Source organism: Aythya marila (genome assembly GCF_965140915.1).
Source record: "Aythya marila genome assembly, chromosome: 18".
Taxonomy (NCBI): Eukaryota; Metazoa; Chordata; class Aves; order Anseriformes; family Anatidae; genus Aythya; species Aythya marila.
The window spans coordinates 67,218-92,479 of NC_139059.1; the positions used below are offsets into that span (position 1 = coordinate 67,218).

The 25,262-nt window shown below is 37.5% G+C and overlaps 1 protein-coding gene across 1 annotated transcript in view; it reads left to right on the forward strand.

Moving 5' to 3' along the window:
• Positions 1 to 1,722: 1,722 nt before the first annotated feature.
• CCDC57 (coiled-coil domain containing 57) overlaps positions 1,723 to 25,262 on the forward strand; it is a gene marked incomplete at its 3' end in the record, with an annotated part of 30,709 nt that continues 7,169 nt past the window's right edge. The window contains exons 1-8 of the mRNA XM_082774888.1: positions 1,723 to 1,736; positions 9,892 to 10,000; positions 11,559 to 11,696; positions 15,017 to 15,227; positions 17,048 to 17,148; positions 21,183 to 21,411; positions 22,070 to 22,206; positions 24,987 to 25,109. Of these exons, the coding sequence (XP_082631014.1) occupies positions 9,950 to 10,000; positions 11,559 to 11,696; positions 15,017 to 15,227; positions 17,048 to 17,148; positions 21,183 to 21,411; positions 22,070 to 22,206; positions 24,987 to 25,109 (990 nt within the window). The 5' untranslated portion in view covers positions 1,723 to 1,736; positions 9,892 to 9,949. The remainder of the gene's footprint in view (positions 1,737 to 9,891; positions 10,001 to 11,558; positions 11,697 to 15,016; positions 15,228 to 17,047; positions 17,149 to 21,182; positions 21,412 to 22,069; positions 22,207 to 24,986; positions 25,110 to 25,262) is intronic.

Here is a 25,262-nt window from a genome sequence, read left to right on the forward strand (position 1 = left end):
CTCCATGTTGTGTAGACTGTAATCTTTTTTGACTCACTGTTAAGATTAAGATTGACCAATTCTAAGCAATATTGAATTAGTAGAAGCTGCCAGTCACTCATTTGGGGAACCAACGTGCATTACTTGTGTGACTAGGAGCTATCTGAAGATACCTTGGAGAAGATGACAGCTAATCTGAACGAAGGGGGGGAAGGGGAGGAGGAAGTGTTGCAAAAGATAACACAGTTGATAGGCGGAGCAACCCCAGGGTAAGAAAAGGAGTACGCCAAAATGGTATATGGATTTAAGCATTCACCTACTATGTATTGATTCCGATGAATGCTTTGAGAGGCCCAGTGCAAAGTGTAAGTTATGTTTGGACTTGCAGTGTAATTTTTGTATGCTCAGAAGATTTTGAAGATGATTTGAGGCCAGATTTCACTGTGTATTTTAAACCAGAGGTGATTTATGTAAACAAATTAACAGAATCCCTTTATTAAGTTAGTGTTTTGATATTATATGTAGATACACTTTGTGTAGCTAAATGAAACATAGTTTAATTCAAAAGACCAGTTATTAGTTCTGATTCTAATTTTCAATAATAGCTACCAGTGGAAATAACTTATCCTTTACTTAGGTGATGTGGGGTCAGGATTATTTTTTTTTCTCCGATGCCCTAAGAAAACAGAAGTAAGAACTACTGAAAATGTTCTACTTTCTAAAAATTAGCATACTTCAGGTATAATTACAATTCATGCAACATTCAGGTTTCTGAAAGGTCTCTCACCTGGCAAAGCATTTTGTATAATCCAGAAGCATGAGAGAAAAAAAGAAAGCATTACAGGAAGTTTGCCTCGTGACTTCCAGACAAGCAAGTCATCTAGAGTGACTAAGAGAAAATCACACTTTACGGCCAGTTCATGCATTACATCTTCCTCAGTGTCACGTAGACGATGTACTCTGTTTTAATTGATTGATACATTTGTGAATAATGAAGTGGCTTGGTAGCAGAACATACTTATCTGTGCTGCATAACCTATAGTTTCAGTTTGCCCAAGCTTGGGTTTTACAAGCTTTTTGAAGCTTTTCAAGCAATGCACAGGGAGTTAGGAGAGAATGGAAAGCTTGCTCTCTGTCAACTCCTGTTTCAAACAGCTGTGCCCACAATAGGCTGAGGTGCTCTTTCCTGATCTGGAGTAGGGAGAAATTGTTTAATACTAATGAATGAAACAGGAAGACATGCGAACAGCTAAATGGTATTTGGGACTATGACACAAGTGTTGGCTGTGTGTTGGAAGAAGTGGGTATTATTAAAAGAGGCTGGAATTAAAAAGGAGTGTGTGCTTACTCGCACAACGTGAAGGAAGGACTGCTGTATGATAACGGGGAAGATGCTAGAAAAAAATTATGGTACTAGGTGGCTGGGAGCGAATGCTACGAGAGAAACCGATTAGCACTGGTTTATTGAGCAAGAAGGGGGGGGGGGAGCGAGGGGAACCGACTGGCGGTACTGAACAAGGCTGGAGCAGGCGGCAGCTCGCGGCTGACGGCCGCGGGGCCAGCGGTGGGCGGGCGGGGCCGCGGCCGGCGGAGCGCGGACTGGGTACGAGCCCTGCTCGCCAGAGGCCCGCCCGCGGCTAACGCTGGGACGGACGTCAGGGGCCGCGGTTCCCATGGTGACGCCCCCCCCACCGGGCAGGCGGGGCCCACCACGGTTCCCATAGAGACACGGCCTATAGCCGCGAGCAGGAGGACGGGTGGGTTGGCGTTGGTAGGAGCCAAGCTGTGCCCGGGTTACTCCGCGTGCGCCATCGGAAGGCGTATCGTCCGCGCGTCTTCTGCTTGTCCTTCAGGGCTGCCACGCGGCACCCGTGCGTCTTGTGCCCCCTCTCTCATCGGGGACCTGTCTTTCTGCTCTCCCTGCCACGAAGTGCCCTCTATCTGCTGCCTTTGAGTCCCAAGCATTATCTTCTGTTATGCTCTGCTCTTCTCTACTGCCTTCTTTCAGGGTCCTCGACCTCGGTAGTCTGCCTGCCATCTGCATGTGCTTTTCTACCTCGGAGCGCTAGACTCAAGACTCTCTGAGCCACTTATGGGACCTCTCACTCCTCATTCCACAATCTGCTTTCCGCCTGCTGGCTTTCCCCAAGGCAATGTTTTCATTCTCTCTTGCTTAATTCTGTCTTTTTCTCCCTCTCCGCACTTAAAGCGTCCCTCAGAGTACTTGGTCCTTGGCTTGCCAGTAGCTTTCCTTTCTTCCATCCGTGTATCAGTCTCTTCCTGTCGTTCCTGAGAATACTTGCTCTAGGGATACAGTGTTAGTGCTTCTTGTAATGTGTAACCTTTTATTTATCTTCCTGGATACTCTTTAGCGTATGCGCCTGTTTCCTAGTCTCAGGGGTAATTGTTTCTTACAGTCATACTTTGTCTTTTATTTATGCAGTCCCTCGTGCCTTCTATTCTTCTGCTTGTCCTAATAGCAGAGCCTGACATCAGGCAGTCATGAACCCCCATAGTACAGCCCATCACATATTTTGCCAGCTGTGTCCCTGTTTATTACCAGACATTCCAGGTTTCTTTTACATGTTACTGGTCCTTAACCTATCCTCCAGTTTCTGCTATATTTTGTCTGCTCTGATAAGATTGTATAATGCATGATGTATGTTTGCTGTTTTATATGACTGACCTTACTTGGAAGGTAAATAGCAGAAGAGCTACTAACAGTGAAGAGAGAAACAGCACAGAAGTGATACTAACTTGTATCACTAACTGTAGTATTTTTTTTCTTGGAACTGCATCCATATGGTGTGTGTTTGTTTTTTTTTTTTTGTTTTGCCTTGCAACAGTGATAGGGCACAGAACGACTTAACACTGTAGCTGCACATATGTGGCCTGTGCTACTTGAACATCTTCCTGTGACTTGCAGCACATAGTGAAACATCTGTGATAAAATTCAGGTGGTCTTGTCTTGTTTTGTTTTGTTTCTTACTGCTTCATCAAGGAAAACAGTTGCGACTAGACAGAGACACATAATGGTTACAGGCTATGTGGGAGTGTCTCACTTTTGTTAGTAGTTTTGAAAAGAATCCAAGCAATACTACCGTATTAGCTCTACCAGTCTGTTATGCATATCTTATTCTTGGTGCAATGTGCAATATGTTACAAGGATAGCAAGGAACAGAGAATAAAGTACGTATTCTTTGTACCTTGAACAAAATGTGAAGGATTTAAATCTATTTTACAAGTAGGGGTTGTATGGAAGTCTGAAGGTTACCATAGGATCATTTAAGCTGGAAAAGTTCTTACCTGTTGTACTGTATTGTTCTTCAACATCACCTTGCTCTCTTTATTTAGTTGAAAAGTAGCTAGCTTAAATGTAGCATCTAATCTTGTATCACTGAAGTAGCATTTTATTAGTAACGATAGTGAAATCCCCACTGAATCAGATATGCTAGCTGCATTTGATTTTGTCTGATTGACCACCAAGCCATAATTTTTCTTTGGTAAAAGAGGCTGATATAAATTCCGTTAGGCCTATATGTGGAGCAACAGGAGTACCTATCAAACTGCTCTTTATGGATATGCTTAAAGTAAGTTATTGGATTTTAATAGGTATCTCTGCAGTTGATGTTGTATGGCTAAGCTGTTTTTGTTGTAAGATGTAGTGTCATATCTATGCTGCTTCCTTCTTTTAGTGTCATTAGATGTATTTTTACTGTTCTTCTCTTGACTGTCAGACATCCAGGTGATCTATGCGAGTTATACTTAAAATTGCACTGTGATTTCCCTGAAAATTCTACCCCCAGAAGCATTCAAGGCCAGGTTACATGTATCTTTGAACAACCTGGTCTGGTAGAAGGTGCCATGCCCATGGCAGGGGGGTTCCATTCTGACTCTGATTTCTGATATGGTCATTACTCAAGCTAACCTACAGTTATAAATACAGCTGTTATTAATGGCAAAATACTCCCTTATCTCCTATTAAAATGCATTTCTTAAAAAAAAAAAAAAAAAAAAAAAAAAAGGTCTCTGGTGGAAAGCACATGTTTAAGGCTACTGACGTCTTTCAGTTTAAGGCAGTAAGCAGAGATGGGCATAGATCCTGATAGGACTCTGTCTGTGGGTCATATTGCAATAACAGCAACCTTTCATCTTTACTTATTCATATTTTTCTATGAAGCTGGTGATTCTCATGTTAAATGTAACATGCATCCACTTCAGAGTACCCCATTCAATTTACAAGTGCCATTAATTCAAGGAAGTTAGGTGCTGTTGGGGAGGAAGTATATTTTTTAGAGACAAGCTACTTTTATGGGAAACGTACACGTTTTAATTTTGAGATGGTTGTAGTAATAGTACTAGTAATAGTTGTAGTAATAGAAAAAGTATTATTGTTCTTAACCATTTCTTTCCAAAAAAGTAAAGTGACTTAAGTTTGATAATTCTGAGGATTTAATAATCTGGAGATGTGGTTTTATTTTTGATTCTTTACACAAAGGTAATGTCTAATAACGTATTGCTAAGGTTAGCTAATGCATCACGTGTCGTTTTTTTTACATAGCTTTTACAAAAGTGTTTTGATACGTTATTTGGTTTAGACTGAGCATAGTTTCTTTCAGTGTTGCTAGAGTTCAGAAAGCGTACCATAGGTGTATCTTATCTTTAATGTATTTATGTAGCATTGCATGTAACAGGCAAAAAGGCTCATGCATATCCACTTCTATGTGTTTTACAAAAAAAAAAAAAAAATCTATTTCTGCTTACCCAAACGAAGAAGATACTACTTATGCTATTTTGTATACTATAGCATAATTTGAAGATTACTAACAAAAAGCATAATATGAACAGAACACTTAATTTGATTTTGATTGCCTTAAAAATAAATGGGAATTCTATGCCAGCAGAATTAGGACCAGTAGACTGTTGTCTTCTAGCAGTGTTTGTTGTTCTGTTATTCAGTGTGCCTGAGAAAATCAAGCTTTTTTTTTTTTTTTTTTTTTTTTTTTTTTTAATGCTTATCACTTTCAGCTAGCAGAGACTCATTATTTGAACATGGAGAATTAATTTCTTTAGTTCATCTGTGAGGAAAAATGAGGTTAAAATTGTGCCAAGCTTTACCATAGAGATACTGCATCACGTTTGCTGATCTGGAAATCTCTTTCATTTAAGAAGATTAAAAAGCCACTGTTTCAAAGGCACAGTTGTCTGATTTGTACTCTGCAACCCTGTTCTTATTCAGATGGGATTATCTGGAACTACTGACACAATAATATAGTGTGGCGAGAAGCTGCAATGACTCCAGAGATTTGTGATTTTTTTTTTTTAATCAGAGCAGAGATTTATTTATTAAAGTAAAAATCAGCCATTATATATATAGTACTTCTTGAAATAATAATAGCTTCTCTTCTGCTGAGTTTATCATTATATGTAAGGCAAATGTGGAGAACAAACAATCGGAAGAGATGGAAGTGAAGCAGATAGTTACACCAGAAAAGAGCACTACTTCTATGTTGTTTACTTGCTTTTTAAGTTTAAAGATGTGGTTAACATGTTACTGAAATAAAGCTATTTCCCCATATCTGTTGTACTTTCTGAAAAGTGACTTAACTGAGAACAGAACAGGAGGTTTGTAATTGATGAGTAAAGTATCATTGGGAAGGAGACACAGGAAGTATATTAAGATAATAGTGGCAAGAAAAGACTAATGGGACACAGCAGTTAATATTGTTAGTGAATGGAAAGATCTAATCCTAGTAGTCAAGTATTTTGATTTGACTTGACATAAATGTCTTCAAGAAAAGAGAAATGTATGCAGTTAACAGCTCTTCTTTTGGCGCTAGACTGCTCTTAGGTTCTTGATAGAAAGCATGCCTTTGAGTGACTTAATTATTTCATGCCTCTGTTTTCCATCTGTATAAAGGCAAAAATTATATTTTCACACCCCAAAATGTAGTGGCATTTAGTAATTAGTAAAAGAGAGCTACATGACTGCCAGTTCCCTTGTCAAAAGAATATGCTGCAAGATGTCATAAAGCGATTGCAAGACATGCATGAAAATTTTAACAAACTAAAAGATTTTGTCTATAACCTAAGAACTTTAGAAGAGAGAGATGAAGGGTTAGAACTCTATGATGTCACATTCACTCATCTGAAAATTTCTGAAAATGCTAAGCAGGCAGAGATTAGTGATCTTAGAATACAGCTGGATACACTGAAGGAAATGCTTGTCAATGAAAGAAGAAAAAGACAAATACTATCAACAAAACCTTGAAGAGCATCAGTTAGAGCTGGAACAATTTTGCAGGTGAGATGCACATCATCTTGAGTGCCATCACATGGCACATGCAGGACAACCTTGTGATTAAACCCAGTCAACATAGGTGGATGAAAGGCAGATCCTGCTTGACTAACCTGAACTCCTTCTAGGATACAACACTGTACTTGGTGGATGAGGGAAAGGCTGTGGATGTTGTTTTCTTGAACTTCAGCAAAGCATTTGATACCATTTCCCATGCATTCCCCTGGAGAAAATGGTTGCTCATGGCTTGGGTGGATGTACTGTTGGCTGGGTAAAAAACTGTGGATGGCCAGGTTGAAATAGTCATTGTGCATGGAGATTAATCAAGGTGATGGCTGGTCGCGAGAGGTGTTGCCCAGGGGTCAGTACTGTGGGCAATTTTGTTTAATATTTTTATCAGTGATCTTAATTTATCAATGATGATCCATCCCTGGAGGCTTTCAAGGCTAGGTTGGATGGGGCCTAGGCCAACCTGATCTAGTGGGTGGCATTCCTGCCTGTGGCAGGGGTTTTGGAGTTAGATGATCTTTAAGGTCCCTTCCAACCCAAGCTGTTCTATGATGATTCTGTGGTCCTTGATGAAAGGATCAAGTGCATCCTCAGTGAGTTTGCAGACAACACCAAGTTGTACAGAAGTGCTGATCTGCTTGAGGGTAGAAAGGCTCTGCAGAGGGATCTGGACAGGCTAGATTGATCGGCTACATCCAATTGCATGGTATTCAACAAGGCTAAGTGCCAGGTGCTGTACTTGGCATAACAACCCAAGGCAAAGAAATAGGCTCAGGGAAGAGTGGCAGAAAAGCTCCCTGGCAGAAAAGGACCTGGTGGTACTTGTCAACAGCCAGCTGAAAATGAGCCAGCAGTGTGCCCAGGTGGTCAAGAAGGTCAATGGCATCCTGGCTTGCATCAGAAATAGTGTGGCTAGCAGGACCAGGGAAGTGACTGTTCCTTCCTATTCAGCGCTGGTGAGACTGCATCTAAAGTACAGTGTTCGGTTCTGGTCCCGTCACTACAAGAAAGATATTGAGTTGATAGAATGCGTCCAGAGAAGAGCAACGAAGCTGGTGAAGGGACTTAGAAACAAGACATATGAGGAGCAGCTGAGGGAACTGGGGTTTAGTCTGCAGAAAAGGAGGCTGAGGGGAGACTTCATCACCCTCTGTAACTGAAAGGAGGGTGTCAGTCTCTTTTCTCAGGTTGCCAGTGATAGGATGCAAGGAAATGGCCTCAAGTTGTACCAGAGGAGGTTTAAACTGGAAATCAGGAAGAATTTCGTCAAGGGAAGGACGGTTAGGCAATGGAATGGGCTGCCCGTGGAAAAGGAGTTCCAATCCATGGAGGTACTTGAGACATATGGGTGTGGACATGGTTTAGTTGTGGACCTGGTAGTGTTAGGTTGTTGGTTGGGCTTGATGATCTTAAGGGTCTCTTCCAACCTAAAAGATTCTATGTGATATCCTTAGAATGGTATGCAGGAAAAGGGAAATTTAGTTCCTGTAAGACAAAACTTGCATTGGGTTAATGCAGTAACATTGTTCATACAGTAGAGAGCACTCTGACTATGGAGATAAGGTTGCCTATTCTGACAGAGGGATGCTTAGAGCATGAACAGAGTGAAGGCTAACAGAAGTGACCCTGGCTATTTTTACACCTCCTATACCTTGAGTTCTACCAGTGACTTATTCAATTTATAGCAATGGGTTAGAGACAGTGTAGCATTAAGTGAAAATTAGCATGCTTTCCCTATGGAAAGTGTGCTTTCCCTAGGACAGCATGTCCCTACATAAGGGATATGTGTTGGGGAGCTGGCATGATTATAGGGGAGACATTGCGGAGAGCAGAAAAGGATTTGTCAGAAGAGAACACTTTTTCCTTGGGGATTGGTTTTGTAATTCATTATTATGATACCAGAATTTAATTTGTAACAATCATATAGTTCACATGTGATGTTTGATTTCTTGGGTAACTTCTTGTTCTTATGCTCATAGCAGTAAGCAAAATACTTGACCAAATTAAGACAAGAAAAAAACTTGCTGGACACTAGCTAGATCAGATACTGACAGGTCTGTAGATGTGTTGCTAAGGAGCTGGGATAGCAATAGGTATACTGTTAAATTAGACCTTTAATCAGAACCAAAGATATGGCTTTCTTTTTGAGCAGTGAAACATCTCATATTCCAGAAAGGGAATGAAGTGATTGATACTGAACAAGACTTTCAAAGATGAATTATATTGTGAATGTATGTATGGATAAGGCTTCAAATGTTTGCAAGTGAAGTTAGAAATGTTCTACCATGCACAGTGATATAACTGTTGGGAACAGCAGACTTAAACAGAACTTGTCCTAACACAGCCTCCTCTGCCTGTCCTGCATGGTATGGTGCTGACCTTTTCTGTATGACAGGAACTTCTGTGTTTTCATTGTAGCCATAGTCTAAAGTATCCTACCAGTAGCTGTCTGGAGAAGTCATTATGATTAGAGTCTAGAAACTAGAAAGACAGAAATATGACTTTTTTTTTTCTTTTTCCTTTGCTTGCTTACTTACAATATATAAAGATTTATATATTGTACAACATATGTAATAAACTTTAAAAAAAGCTTATAATTAGTCCAAGCTATTTTGTATCTAACCTTCTGATGAATCCCTATTAATCAATAAATAAAGAGGGTACAAGCATGTATCTTTAACATAATGTGAGGCCAAATAGCTTCTAACAAAAAGAGATCACGTTATATTTACAAGGTGGTGCTGCTTGCCAGAATATAGCCTTATTCACAAGTGTTCTTGAGAGTCACACTGAATGACCAATTCAAGAAGGTCCAAGGCTGATGCAATGGCTAATGTACTTTATAAGGTGTTCTGAAGTATCACCAAACAAATAGCAATAGGATTGAATAAGTATTATCATTTGACTTTGGTAACGTGGCAACATATGCTGGTCGCAAAACTGTTCAAAGAAAAGGGGGTGGGAGAAGGCAGGGAGAGTGGAGAGTAACTTGAAGCGTGGAAAAATGATCCACTTGAACTCATTCTCAGGGAGCTTCACCAGTGAATATTCTCTATGATGGGTTAAAGGGGAGGTTATCTGAGGGTGTAAAGAGCCTGTGTCAGAAGAGGACATCTAATTTTTAAAGAGTACTGTTCAAAACTTAATGCAATCTGGTAGCTGAGAACTGTTGAAACAATACTAATTTTTATTAGTTATTTTTTAAATAAATTTATAAATTTATAAATTTATTTATTTATTAGGGGAACATACTGAAATTATTTACTGAAACATACGATATACTTTGCGTTGTGTGACCTTTTTAATTGACAGTGGACATCTTGGAAAATCAGTAAAAACTTGTATTTTAAAAAGGATATCAAATAGTATGCACATAGTGGGTCATGTTGCTTTAAAAGGTTTATTCACTTAGGTGCAAGATAATTTTTTTTAAAGCGATCACTAATTATGAATAGTGGAAAGGGGGGAAATCTATCTGGCTGTTTCTTTAGGAAATTCTTGCATCTTATATCTCTAGTTGTGTTATTGTTCAAAAGGTTTTCTATATGTATGCCTCATTAGCTCACCAGAGATGCTCTTTAATATAAATTTATTTTTGTTTGTAGTTCTGATGACGGTCACATAGGTCATCAGTGTGAGGAGTACATAAGCCTGAAGCATCACATGGAGAGAAAAATCCAAGAAGTAAAAGGAGAGCTTGCTTGTCAGAAACAGGTATAGGAATGTAGAGAAACAGTGTTGTGTTGCTGTGATGCCACATAGCAATCAATCATTTATGTATTACGATAATATTATGTTTTAATACTGCTATAGTTGTATAAGTGTGTATTTTGTTTTGGTTTTGCCTTTTCTGTTTAAATTTGTGAGAGGTATAATGACAAGTTAAAAATAAATATATATGCACTACTTGTTTAGTAGCTGTTGCTTTACTTGTCTGGCAGCTGCCTCTTGTAACGAACTGTTGGGAATGTGTTCAGTAATCTGAGATTGTGTAAGATTTTTTTATGTAGGCAGCACACTGCTAAATTTGTTAACCTTGACACTGCAGAAAAGGTCAGCCTCAAAGCTAGAAGCAGTAATATACTATATATATTATATTTTTATATAATAAAAAAACTAGAAGATGGGTAACATACGTTGTTTGTTATACATCCAATTACAAGGCGCTTTTTTCCCATTCTGCCTCTTATATTGATGTAATTTCATAATAAAAGTCTTACTAACTGTCAGTGGAATGTGACCTTCAACTGTGAAACCTTGAGGAGATTGCAGTTTTCCCACCTGTCTATATTTTAAAAAACAACGAAACCTTCTTTCCTTATTTTTGTATGAACAGGATGTTAAAATGATATTTTAAATTATTCACATAGCAATGTGGTCAGTCATTATAACTGAGATGTTTAGTTTTTGGCCTCTCATCCAAACAAATGTAGAATATAATTGGAAGTGAACTTGGGAAATGAGACTGCTTTTCTCTTGACATTTAAGAAGAAAAAGAAGCAGTGCTAGGCCAAAAATCATAGAATGACTTGGTTTGGAAGGGACCTTAAAGATCATCTGGTTCCAACTCCCCTGCTGTAGGCAGGGATGCCACCCATTACATCAGGTTGCCCAGGGCCTCATCCAACCTGGTCTTGAACACCTTTAGGGATGAGGTACCCACAGCTTTTCTGGGCAACCTGTTCCAGTGCATCACCACCCTCTGAGTGAAGAATTTCCTTCTAATATCTAATTTAAATCAACCCTCTGTTATTTAAATACTGTTTCTGCCTGTCCTATCCTATCCCCTTGTGTAAAGGGGGGACACCTTTATTTTATGAAGTATAAATGTTCCTGAAAAATAAAATACAGTATCAACATGTTTATTGCTTAGAGAGAGTTACACAGTGGACTAACTAATTCTCAATGACCAGTGGCCAAGTAAAACCATAGGTACAGAGGAAACACCTGTACTGTTCATGAAGTTTATAATGCAGACATTTACTCTGGTGTTTTATTTTCCCATTTTCTGAAAACGATTAATAGGTGTAACATAGGAACACTTCTGAGAAACGAAAAATCATTGTCCATTTTGCAGTAAGAAGATGAGATAATGAAGCCAAATTATTTTTCTGTGGAGGCATTTTTTGACAGAGCCAAAAGGTATATGCTTTGAGTCCCTGTCGTGTAATTTAAAGAAAAATTCATTTTCCTTTTTTTTTTTTTAATCTCTATTCTCATTGTAATTTAGATACTAATGTATTCTGCTTCCCCTTCTTTCCCTCTCTCCTAGGCTGAAGCTTATCTACAGAAGACAGGCTACAGGCTGCATGAAATGGAAACTCTTCTTTCTGCTATGACTGTTGAGAAAGAACAGACAGTACAAGCATCATTGTTGAACTATGGTATTTTCTCTGAAGGAGAGAAACAGGTTAGACAACACTTCACCTCTTGGCTTAGATAAATACATTCTGAGATGAAAATCTTATGGGTCTTGTTTCCACTGAATTTCTTGTAAAGAGTTCCTCTAAGGCACCTGTTTAATTCAAAATATAGGCATGTGGCCTGGAATATACATATGGTTAGGTGTCATGGGCTTTATTATGGCTGATCTGTAACCTACTGGGAAAAGGAACAGTCTGTATGTAGAAAGATGGTTGGTCCAAAAGAAGACAGTGTACAGTACCATTGTGGCACATCCAAATGGGAAGAATTGTTTTCTGGAATGTACCTGAGACTCTTAGTTGCAATTTGGGGTCAATCTGGAAGTTGTGAAGTTATATTTTGAAGCCTTGCCTGTAAAAATCTTAATTTGCCAGCTGTTTAAAATAATGTCCTTTATTTTAGTCTCAGAAACAAGTTTTCCTTTCATTCCTACTTAAATGCATATGTTAAAAAACAAAACAAAAAAACACCACCATTCAAAATTGGAAACATGCTGGTTTGAAGCCATGCTGGAGGGTTGTGCATTAGAATTGAAAATGGTCTATTTTAAAAGAGTGAAAGTAATAACTGTGCTGCAGTGCATCCTACTGGGCAGTTACAGATACTCAGCAGTAGATTAGTAAGTGTGTGTTATCTGATCTTGCTGAAAAAAGAAAACAAAGTAATGTTAAGCACGCCCAGTGTTTTCTATGGTAAGTAATATATTCAAGAAGTTAAATGAAAACATTTTTTTATAATAAAATAGACGAAGGTAGACTGCAGCACACACATTTTATGGAGCAAGTTGTTTTTCCAGTTTCATCTGAAATTGTACTGATTTGTAAAGTGTTCATTCAAATACAAAGAGAATAGAGATTGGTAAGGGGACATTATTTTACTATTGACTTTCACTATACTTGCCCACTGTAATCTGTTACTGTCACTGGTATAACTTTGTTTTCATTTTCACGCTTTTCTTCATGTTCTTGTATTCTCTCTCTGTGTTACATTTTTGGCCTGTAGGACAAGCAGTACCCATCTCAGCAAAACTATTTTTATCTCTGATTTATGTGAAGGGTCATTGTTTAAAAAACAAACAATAAAAAAAATTGTAGTATTCTGAACTAGGACCTTATCTCTTTTTATTTTATTTTTTTTTCTGTACAAAATGAATTATAAACAAACAGAAAATAAAAAGATTAAAAGTTAAAAACTGGTTAACAACTGCATCAGTGATTCTTCCTAAAGAAGTAATAGTGTCTGGGCTAGCATCTTCTTCAGACTACTGAGACAAGAAAGATTAATATTTAAATACAGTGTAGTACAATATTATCAGTGTGTAGTTCTTTTCTTCAGATTGGTCTGAGACCCCCTGAAAGTTCTAGAAATATAGCACTAGTCATTCTTGGGCTTTAATTTAGCAACAGATGTGAAACACACCAGCCTGGAAAGTTTTGCTTGTAGTTGCTTGAGTTTGAGTATGTCTTAGATCACACGTGCCTAACTAGAGCATGCTAATACCATACAAGTGCATTGATAAGGAAAGATCACTTACAGTAACTCTGGATGAAAATGTGGTCTTCCGTTTAGACCCTTTTCCACTAGCAAATACCTGGAACAGTTGTATTCCTGTTTCAGACCATAATGGTTCATATGTGTGTTGCAGATTGAGATGCAGTTCTGGTCCCCAGAATTCAGAATACACATTTGATGTACTGGTACCTACTGCTGCCTTTCTCTTGAAGTCTTTTCAGTCTCCCTTTTCTTAATCCTCACCTAAACAACCTTGGAGAGATTGTAAAAGCAGAACAGACAGATTATTCTCATATTCTGGATACCCCGTACTCCTAGGGCAGAAAGAGCCACAGGAGAGGGGCTGTGAGGCAGCCGGCATCCTTGCAACAGGGAAATTTAATTGGAAGTCCATTAGCATCCCAGCTTTTAGATGACTCTCGTAGAAGAGTAAGGGGACTGAGGAAAGTGGGCAATGGTGGAGTAGACTGAAAAGGAGTAGTATTAGAAACCAATGCAAGGCATAAATGTTGAATTTCAAATAATTTGTTGGCCTGTGTCCAGAGTATGCACAGCACCTTGATTTGCCTTTCCCTCTGGAGAGGCAGGACTGCTGCTTTGCAATAATTAAATATTAGGGTTGAATACAAAGAAACATTTTGGGGGCTCAGTAACATAAATTAGCAGCATTCAATACAAATATTACGAACACATTAGACTCTTTTTCTTTTAAAAAAATATCTGATCTGGATGGTTTGCAATTAAGATTAATTTAGTGACTATAATAGTGTATATTCTATAATTCTAGGGTTTTATCATACTCCTGTGCCAAAAAGTATCTATTTCTTAAATAGATGGTGACAAATGTCTCCACCAGCTAGGGAGGATTTTACAAAGTGGAATTTAAATTCTTCACTGTTTGAATGAAGTCACAATTATAATACACTGCTGTCACTCTAATGTAATTTCTTCAAAAATGTTTGCAGCCACGCTTTGAAAAATGGTAGAAGTAATTAATGTCAGGACTCAAATATGTAATCTTTCATTGGTCCTACCAGAACTGTCTTGAAGGTTGTGCTGGAATTTTGAATGACCAGGAAGTATGTTTTACAATGTGTCTATTTTGATTGCTCATGTTGTATTTTTTTTTTTTTTCCTATACAATTTATAAAAAATAATTATTTTTTTTTCTGTACATGTATTCTTCCTAAATATATGCTGTTGCTGACTGTCAGAAATTGGATTCTGGATCAAGCAATATTTGATGCAACAGGAAAACAGTTCTCAAAGGTTATGATCTAGAACATTTCACTTTGTTGTCCCAATTGGGCCATCACTTTATTCACACACAACTAGCTTTCCATATACTTCCCTTTTTCCAGCTTAGCAAAGTATGTCCAGCCTCTTTATGTTCTTGTGAACAGATGATCTCTAATGACACCTCTGAGAATTTCACACATCAGAAAGGAGTTTGGTATTGGGCCAGTAAGTTCTTTCAAGAGATGGTGTACCCATGCATTAAAGAGAGACAGCACACTTCAAAGAACAGTGATAAGGTAGAGCCACCTCTGTGGCCATCTTCTTCCCTTTCTGTGCCTCCTCCCCCATGTCAGGTTCTCATTGCAGCATTTCTGTTAGCACTTTTTTTTTCCCCAGGCAAATCCTCAGAATGACCGCATCTTTTTTCTATGGTTCTTTTCCCATAGTCTGTTCTTGGATTGAAAGTATGAATATCTGTGTGTGTGTGGTGGTATGGTATGATCTGTGTTGCTCATGAATGAAGGATTGTTATTGTGTTGTGCTTTTATTTTACAGACACTTCAATATGATGATAAAAGTTATCTTAGAAAAGATATTCCAATCTTGGAAATACAGAAGCTGAAAGAGCAGAATGCCAGCCTTCGGGCTGCTGTTGCACAAATGAGGAAAGAAATGGAGAGTCTTGATGAACAGATACAGTCCTCTCTTCCTCTGACAAAACAAACTATCACTGGCCTAACTACAGAAATCTCGTCACTCAATCCTGGTAATTTGGTGGAAAAGGCTGAGGGTGTTGTTACACAGATGTATAACTGTCCTGCATGCTTTTTTTTTTTTTCTTCCCTTAGGTGACACTCTTAGCTTAAAGAAACTAAAACTTTTAAAATGTATCAAAATTAAAAATACATAGTACTTTGAAATGCATCCCTTTTACCAAATATTGTCACAAATCAGTGGGTGGCTAACAGATTTTTAGTCTCTCTCAGAAACATTTTAGTGTATCACTGATTAAAAACTTCTATCTTTTTTCTTTTTTGCATTAATCTTTTCGGAAAAAAGCTGATAACAGAAAATAAATAAATGCGTGAACTACAGAAGGCTTGTCTACTACATTTAGACATTTTGTAGTAAATTTATGAAAATTTTTGAAGTTTGATTTTGGTTGGCACTAGTACAGGCCTGTTTGGAAACAAACTGGAATTTTTCTTCATAAACATTCTTGTGACTTAGAACTTTAGAGAGAATAGAGAAGGAATCAACTATAACTTAGTAATGGAATAACAAGCTTTGATTTGTTTTCATTTTAAAAAATGAATAGATGAGAACTTTTTCAAGGACTTGTGTGGAGTAGCTAGCTCTGTTTTTTAACACCTTTTACCAGTTATGTAAGTGTAGGTAGATAGCTGTTTTATGCATCTTTCTATGCCTCGTTTATGTAAACATTTAAGTTCTGATTGCTTTAAGCTATTCCAGACCCACTATGAATTGTTTTATGTATTTCAGAAAACTAAGGTAACACTGGTGAAAATCATTGTGTTGTACCAAGCTGTCATTAAGTTTCTCTGTTTTAATTTTGCAGTAAGGTGGGATTTGTCATATCAGTTTGCAGAATTAAACTCTCACTTACAATGTGAAATAATGAGTTAATGAAGTCTGCATTTTCATTAAATTTAAGCATATATTCTTCTTGATAGCCTTGCTAATAATGAGACATTAACCTTGTTAATAATTAAACATTAATAACCAATTAAAGCAAAAAATATTTTTTTTAATAAAGAATAGTTCTTTCATACAAGCGGTTGAAGTTAGTCCATTGTTTTTTGAAGATACAGTCAAAGATGCAGAAGATTTGTGCCTGCTAGAATTTATCAGTGTCCAAGAGAACCAGTCATTTTTGTCCGCTGATACATATTTTCAGAATTTAATTATCCATTTTTTCTTTGGCTGAAATTCTTTATTCAACTAAAATAATCCTCCTTATATCTGTTTAAAAATATATAGAGATTGTTTGATCTCTAAAAGAGTTTATAATGTTAAATACAAGATTTTTAAGACAGTGGGAGAGTAACTTAGAAGGGCATTTCTGGTTTCCAGAAAGTCCTCTGTTCTTTTCCCTGCCTTGTCCACATAATTCAAAATGTTCACACTCCCATTTTTACTGTAAGTAAAAGAAACATTTTTCAAAATTGATTTAAATTTATTGGTGATTTTTTTTTTCAACTGTGATAGAAAGAATCTGCTATGTCTTAACTATTCTTGTTATACTGAGTATTGCCAGTTTCCCAACAATTAAATAATGCAGTATTGGAAGAAATAAAAACTTCTGTCTGTGTGCTACTTACCAACAAACTGAACTTTGTAATATGTCATCAATAGATACTTCTGTATTTTGTAGATTACTGATAATTACATAGTGTGAGACTGTACTACTTTCTATATTTCCTCAACTCTGTTTACAGTGCATCTACTGAAGTAGTATAAATGTATAGTAATGAGAAAAAGTTCTGCAGCTATTGCTGTGAAAGCCCAAACTATATAAGTATGTATACATTCATATTATACTCGTCTTTTTTTTTTTCTTTAAAGGTTCATTTTGCACAGACCAAGTTTCAGTTAGAACCACGTTGAACAACATCAATGTCAGCTCAAATAACTTGGGTTGTATAATAAGCCCAAACACAGAAAAGGTACAAAGAGATTTAAACTACCTAAATATGTATGTGTAATTAATAATTAGCATATTATTTTATATACTCTTATTTAGTCGCTAATGAGCTAGCAGTGACTTTTTTTCAGACAAACTTACGCTCCTTCTTTCTAGGGAATAAGTTTTGACTAGTTATTTCCTGGCACAAGTCATTTCTGATCTTTCAAGCTCTTTTTGATCTTTTTCCTCCCCCACTTTCAAATTCTTAAGCTGTTGTGTATCACCCGAATTTTCTGTTTTAAATTTGTTAGCCTTTTTTTAATATCTAAAATTTTTCAATATGCTTTGAGTTGGATCAAAATGATAACATAGATACTGTGTCAATAGTGGACTGTGACCAGCAGGTACTGTGAAGCTTTGGTTTGCATTTGCTTTTTGTTTTATGAAAATATGAATTTGAACTCCTGCCTTGTCTTTATTCTTCACTTTTTTTTTTTTTTTTTTTTTTTTTTTAGCCTCTTCTCATTGTACACTTTGTTCTTCAGAAAAAGGAACTGGGGATATTGTATGAGACGTATGCGTTTTCCTTTAGAGAAACTGACGTGCAAGACGTGCATTTTCATAGAATAGGCTCGACAACCTGAACTGCCACAGAAGCGCTGCGGGGTACTCCCTGAGGTGGGCTGGCTGCCTGCTGGCTTTCCTCGGAGAGCCTCGTACCTGCCGGGCTCGCTTCCGCCAGTCCGTCGCTAGGGGGCGGTGCTGACTGGGCAGCGAGGCTGCCTCGGGGGCCTTTTGCATAGCCCGTGGGCCGCCGGCGGGTTAAGGACCTGCTCGATCTGGCTGGGAGAAACCACTGAGCGCCTTCATCGGTTAGAGCGCACACCACTAAAGATGAAAAAGCTCATTGGCTCTGGAAGCGTTTTTATTCAGTTCTAGGGTTTACAAATGTTAATTCTCATTATGTTGTTTTAAAGGGTAGAAGCAATGTCGGCATTAATGTACAGCAGAGGCATCTCTCAGTAAAAATAATAATGGGATTGAGAGCTGAAACAATAACACAGAATACCAAGTAAGGACTAAGTCACTATACGTTCTCCCCTTACTGCCTCCCAGAGATTTCATGGTATAGCAAAAGAATTTTAAAGTAAGACAGGTTAAAATACAATTTCAAAATATTTTTTTCTAATTCTTAAGTCATCTGTAAAATCTACCGATATCTGTTTTATGATTTAATTTTACTGCTAAGATTCACCACTAACCTTCTAAGTTCAAGAAAATGGAAATAACAACTAAGTAATGAAGAATGATGAGAGATAATTACATTAAAAGCTAATAGGTTTAGGAGCTGAACCAATAACAATGTTTAAATAAAATCTCAGAACCTTTTGAACCATGTGTAAAAAGGCGCATAACCTACCATCCACAACGATGTTTAATATTTTTAAATACTGCATCATTTTGCTGAATATAAAAGTAGTTTTGTTTGTTCCTACTGTGAAATTACATTTAGGAAGTTGTGTGCCAGTATAGACAGATCTTTTTTCCTTTTTTGCTACTTCCAGAATTAGTTGAAAACTGAATTTTATACCAACTATTCTCTTCTTTTGCAGAAAATATTTTACAAGCTACTGTCCGAGATGCATTCTTATTTTCTTTGAGTTCCTTTAAGTAGGGATGAAACCTTAATAAAAATAAATAAATAAATAAATAAATAAAGTGAGTGTGGCTTTGCCTTGGAAACACTAAGATAGTTACTGAACATTCTCTGTGCCAGAGATTAAACCTTTACTTCATGGTGCTAAACTGTATTTGAATTCTCAGGGCTGGATATGAGAATAAGAATATTTTGTAGACAGTGATCTGCCTTCAGTATGAAATAGTGAATTACTCTTGCTTCATGTGTATAAACATGTAGTAGGACACGGACCTGAAAAGATTTCTGAATTTCAGTCCTAACTCTACATCTTACAAGCTGTCGTTGTGTGTAATGCTGTTGAATGTTTTTATGAAAAGTTCATGAAAAATGAATTTTAAGGAAATAGTATTCTTCTCATTGACATGCATTGCACTTTCACCTCTTGGTACAATGGAGGTGGTACATAGCATGACAGTTGGTAGTACTGTAAGTGGGCATTGCCTTTACCTCTCTTTATGTTAAGCCTCAGTGTTTTAATTTCACTGTGTTCGTATGAGGGCAGAATGTAATAATTTTCAGCTGCTTATGTTGGTAGCTTTGATATAAATTACTTTCTGTACACCAATGTGATATGCCTTCCTTCTTCCGCTGTGATGTCTTACATCATGTTTTTACAGATTCTACCCCCTGCGTTTATTTCTCCACCCTTCTGCCTGTCCTGGTTTTAGCTGAGATTGAATTAGTTTTCTTTGTAGATGCTTGTATAGTGCTATATTTTTAGTTTGGTGATGAAAAATAGTGTTGATAGCCGACTGATGTTTTAGTTGTTGCTGAGCAGTGCTTACACTGAGTCAAGGTCTTTTGTGTTTCCCTTGCTGCCCTGCCAGTGAGGAGGCTAGGGGCACACAAGAAGTTTGGAGGAGACACTGCCAGGACAGCCAACCCAAACTGACCAAAGGGTTATACCATACCTTATGATGTCACGCTCAGTAATACAACCTGGGGAAGAGGAGGAGGAAGGGAGAATGTTTAGAGTGATGGCGTTTTTCTTCTTAACTGTTATGTGTGATGAGCCTGTGATCCTGGAAACAGTTGAACATCTGCATCCAGTGGGAAGCAGTGAACTAATTCCTTATTTTCCTTTACGTGTGTGCACAAGTAAAATATCTTAAACCATGAGTTCTTAAGTTTGTACCTTTCTGGTTCTTTCTGCAGTCCCACTGAGGGGGAGTGGGTGAGAGACTGTGTGTTGCTGAGCTGCCTACCAGGTTTAAACCACAGCGCTTACCCACAGTGTTTGTGGACTTATATGCTTTCTGTTTATGTTCTCAAGGGCCTCCTCTTTTATCCTCCTTTTTTCAGATACATGAATCTGAAGAAATAAGAGAATGTTTGGGAGTTGCGTGACATACTAAGCCAATGTGGTGGTTTTGTTTGTTTGTTTTTGTCAGTATGGATAACACATTTCAGTGTGTACTCTTTGAATCACTGTGTTCAGGGTGATCATAGTTGAAAGCTGATTGGAACAGCACCATTACAGTACACTGCACAGTTACGGTGTACTACCCTTCTATTTTATTTATATACAGAAGAGAAACTTGTAGATGAGCAAGATTTTTGCAAAACTATTTTAACATGGGTGATGTTTAGATACTTGTGGTAATGTATAGTTTTAAAAAAGTCTTTAGGGAGATGATTTCTTTGGTGAATGATGAGTATTTAAATTAATATATGAAATATGTCCCCCTGGAAGAGGGGCTGAAAGAAGCCAGGCTCTTGAAAAACGTGGATGTGATTCTGTTCTATTCTATGATTCTAGCTTAATGATTCTATGATTCTATGGTCTTTTGGGTAAATACTTCATATATGTAAGACTCAGTTAGGGTTGCAGAGACAAAACCAATTATAGAATCTACTTTTTATTCTTCAGCTTTTTTCTCTTAACAGTGTTTTAAGTCATATCCACCCCACATGTGCATATGCATGCAATGATCACATAAGAAAGGGTTTGTGGTAGCTTGCTATTTGCAGTAAAATGTTTTTTCCACGTTTTATTTTGATATTATCTGCTCTCTTGTTTACAGTTATGTGGTGTGTATCCTGTATGTATTACTTTACACTTACAGGTAACAATATGGAGCATACTTGTTGGAACTTCCTAGGCTGTGATACTGATTTATTCCATTGTTTAAATTTGTCCGGTATTGCTTACAAAATCTTGAAAATGAACCCTCAAAAACAGGCTGCGGACTTCAACTTTGCTCTTTCTCTTCAACTAGCTTCTAATGTGTGTTTGTATGAATCTCTGAACATGCAGACCACATTTTCAAGATATTTTAATAAGTTCTATCTGTTGTTTTGTTGTTGTTGTTGTTGTTTTGTCTGTTGTTGTTGTCGTTGTTTTTGTCTGTTTGTTTGTTTTGTTTTGTTTCCAGGGGTCAAAACACAAATCTCTTGAAGAAAAGATGGTAGATTTTTGCCCTATCTCAGATAATTGTTGTCCCGATGTTAGTCTGCAGTATGGTTTCAGCTGCCCTCTACAAGGAGTGCAAAATAAACAGAACGAAGCAGCAAGAAAAATACCAATTCTGAGCCAAGAGAAGCAGCAGCTGACTGAAATGGGAAACAGACACAGAGCAGATATTGGAATGGTATTAAAGGAAGGTAAATGTATTCTAGAAAAGAGTGCTAGCTTACACATTTAGAATAAAAGCTGTGAATCAGTTGATTCTTTGAACTGGAGAGAGCTAAATTTTAATATGAAAACAAAGTGCTGCACCTGGCTAATCCTTGAGCTGGATAGTTTATGTGAGACTGAAGTGCTGACTGTTCCAACTTAAGTTATCCTGTGATAGAGTTCCTAACAAAAAACAGTGATAGTTTGTAGTCAGAAATTTTTTGCTAATGGACATCTTCGATGAAGGATTCCCTGGTGCTTAGATGTCAGTGTGGGAACTGGAAGTTGAACTAATACTTTTAAGAACAGAAGAGAGGTGGTTTATCTCTTAAGATGACAAAAAATATTTATGAAAGTAGAAAGGAAAGCTTACTATAGGATAACGTGGAATCAAGAGTATATAAAATGTAAGAAAACTTCACTGTGGACGCTTAAATACCATGCAATAATTGCTCTGTCAATGAAGCAAACGTTAAATAAATAAAAAAAAAACACTAGGCATGTTTTCGCATAGTATTGAATCCATCTCCAATGAAGGCCTCTGTTCAGTGATTCATTTATACTGGCTATAAACAGTTGTTGAAAATGTAATATTGATGGTAAAATAACTGAGAATACCTCCTTGGTATCTTCTCTCCTTTATAGGACTTTGGCATCCCATTAGCTCTAAGCGCTGCACAGTTTGTGTTGCCTCTGGTAGTCTTTCTCCAAGAGAGCTTCTCAAAAGAACACAGTGTCAGCTTTCAGCTCTAAAGCATCTACAACACAGGCTTGCAACACAGGTAATCACACACCTCTAGTGATAATGAACAGTTAAGCCAATTCTAGTTCCACAAATCTAACTTTCCTTAAAACTCTGCATTTAAATGCCTTTTACCAACTTCATCTCAAGTCCTCCTTTGGTACCTGGAAAGATTTATACTTGAAGGGTTACATTTGACACTTCAAAATTAACTTAAAGCCATGGTTTAAAGTCATGGTTTAAAGTCATAAATTCATTAACTTAAAGTCATGGTTTTCATTCAAAAAAATTCAAAAACACTTGTGTTACTGCAGCATAAATGCAATCCTGAACTACAAGCGTGAGTTTGCTAAATCTTAGTCTTAAATGAGTGAGATAAGGGTATTTGAAGGATTTGCAATATGTTCAAAGATAAACTTGAAAATAATTAATCAGTGAGCATAATTCCAAGTATTCAGTGGTGTGGGATTTTGAAGAACCCTTGTCCAAATTATTGCAACAACACATTTTCCATATATGAAGGCAGAATGTGTAATTAACCTGTCTGTAATCTTTTGTAACTTAAATAGAGCTTTTTATACTTAAATTGCAGCTTTCATGAGAGAGACAAGTGGATAAATTCTGGCTCCCCCAGTGGTTAGTGGCAGATCTCCCAATGACTTCACTAGAATCAGGATTTCACTATGTACTTTACTTAATTGATCAGCAGATTTGTTCCTGTGAGGATTGAGTCAGAGCAGCTGATTGTCGTTGTAGTTTTGAGGGCAGCAAACAATGTTCTTTCAGAAAAGGTGAGGTTGTTGCTCTGAGGCATAAAACTCAGTAGAATTATTAACCAAGTTCAGCTGGGGAAATACTTCCTCTGGGAACCTCTCTCGGGGGCTTGTTCCAGTGTTTGATCGCAATGAGTAAAGAAATTTCAGATTTGGTGGTAGGGTTTGTGTTTTGTTTTTTTCTCCCTTATGCTTAAGTAGAGTGTCCTGTATTTCATTATCTGCCTATTGCCTCTTGTTTGTCCACTGTATACTGCTCAGAAGAGTCTGGCTCAATTGTCTTTGCCTCCTCCCACTTACCACATCAGGTGCATATAGATGTTAATAAGATCCTTTCTGACATATCTCTCCTGGAGGCTAAACAAGGCCAGCCTCCCCAGCTTCTGCTTTTATGTCAGATACTCCAGTCTGTTAAATATCTTTTTAGCTGGTTTTGCTCCAGTGTGGCTGTGTCTTTCTTCTAGTAGGGAGCCCAGAACTGTAAACAGTACTCAAAATGTGGTTGCACCAGTGTCTGATAGAGAAATAGTCACCTCTCTTGACCTGCTGGCAGTGCTTCTGATGCAGCCCAAGATGCTGTTGGCTGAAGACCTCAAGGATGTATTGCTGCCTTACATTCAACCTGTAGTCTACCAGGATTCCTCTTTCTTTTCTAGTGAGCTGCTTTCTAGCAGCTTTTTTTTTTTTTTTTTTTTTTTGGGGGGGGGGGGAGTGGAAAGTATGTCTTTAGGAGTTTTTTCTTCTGTATTTTAAAACATTCAACACATTTTTCATTGTTTTTTCTTCCCTGTTCACTTCAACTCTTTATTTTTTTCTTTCAAAATTCATCTTAGAGCTTAGCTGACTTTTGAACTGAGATCAGTCATTGCCCATCCATTGCAGTCTTCCTTTGCTTTATTTTTAATGAGGTATATACTAATGCTTGCTATTTTTCTTACCTCTCATGTTTTCCTTGTTCTTTTAAAAGTCATTAAAGATTCTTCTTGCTTTTGTAAAAATAAATTAATGTTGAAAATCCAATTTGTCCATGGCTCTTGGTGGGTCAGCATTTGACTGTATGTTTCCAGGTGATGTGTTAAACTCCAGCAGTAGCTGTCTTGCCTCTTCCATTCAAGGATGGCTTGGAGCTCATGATTGAAGTGGCTATCATTAAGCATCTTTCCAGCTCTGGAACATTTTGGGATAATCTCCATTACTGCTGAAATTTGTCCAAACTAGAAAGAAGGATGTCCTTTCTTACATTGAAGCGTTTCATCCTCAGTAGTCTCATTCCAGGCTGCTCTTCACACAGAAAATACCTGATGATGCTCCCGCTCCTGAACTGAGGCTGAGCTTCCAAGAACTGCTATTCTATTTGCTTGTTTGTTTTTTCATAATCCCTTGCCCTAGCCATGCTATGTTTGTTCCTGTGTTCAGTGTTATCATCCTCACCAAAACCAGACAGAATTTATTAGTGTAGACTACCTGAAGAAATTTCAGTATCAGTTACTTTATACGATGGGTTGATCCCATTTCTTTAGTTTTAAATAGATAGCAAAAGACTTATTTTCACCTCCTTTCACAGGGCTGAAGCAGTTCACTTTTCGTCAGATTTAACTTGAATTGAAACATGCAGAAAGTTGGTGAAGCTTAATGGGATAATTAATTTTTGTTTGTTGTTTGTTTTGTTTTACATCTTGACAAATCACCTTTCCATAGCTGTGGTGGTTTTTCGTGGTGGTGGTTGGTTGAAGTAATTCTTTGGGGGCATTTCCTCTGTAATGTAATCATGGGGAAAGATGTAAGTGAAGAATAGCCCTAGCAACATAAACTTGAGTAGCAAGCAGGATGATAGTTACAGTGATAAGAAATTAACATTTTGAACAGAATTAGCAAGAAGTTTGTATTAGGAGGTTAGTTTGGCCGTGTTGTTCCAAAGGGAATGCAATTTTATTTAATCTTTATAAAAGATTATTTTAAATCTATTAGTGTAACAGCAAACTGAGCTATAAATGTATTGTTTTTAGAGGCCATGAGTTATTTGTGTTAATGTAACATTTCATACTAGGAGCTGCAGTATGCAAAGCAACATCATCTCTCAAGGATCTCTTCCATAATTTCCTGCCCTAACTTAAAGGGAGAAAAAGCTCCAAGCAGCTGTGGGGAAGAAACAGAATTACCATCTGCTCAGGTACAGTGCAATTTTATCATTAATCTAATTTGTCTTCCGTTGGATTTTTCAATCAGAGTTCCTCAACAGTCATTTCCTGAAACATGCATATATTTGCTAAGAGAGCTTTATTCTACTTCAGGCTTATTTAACTACTGTCTCACAATCACTTTT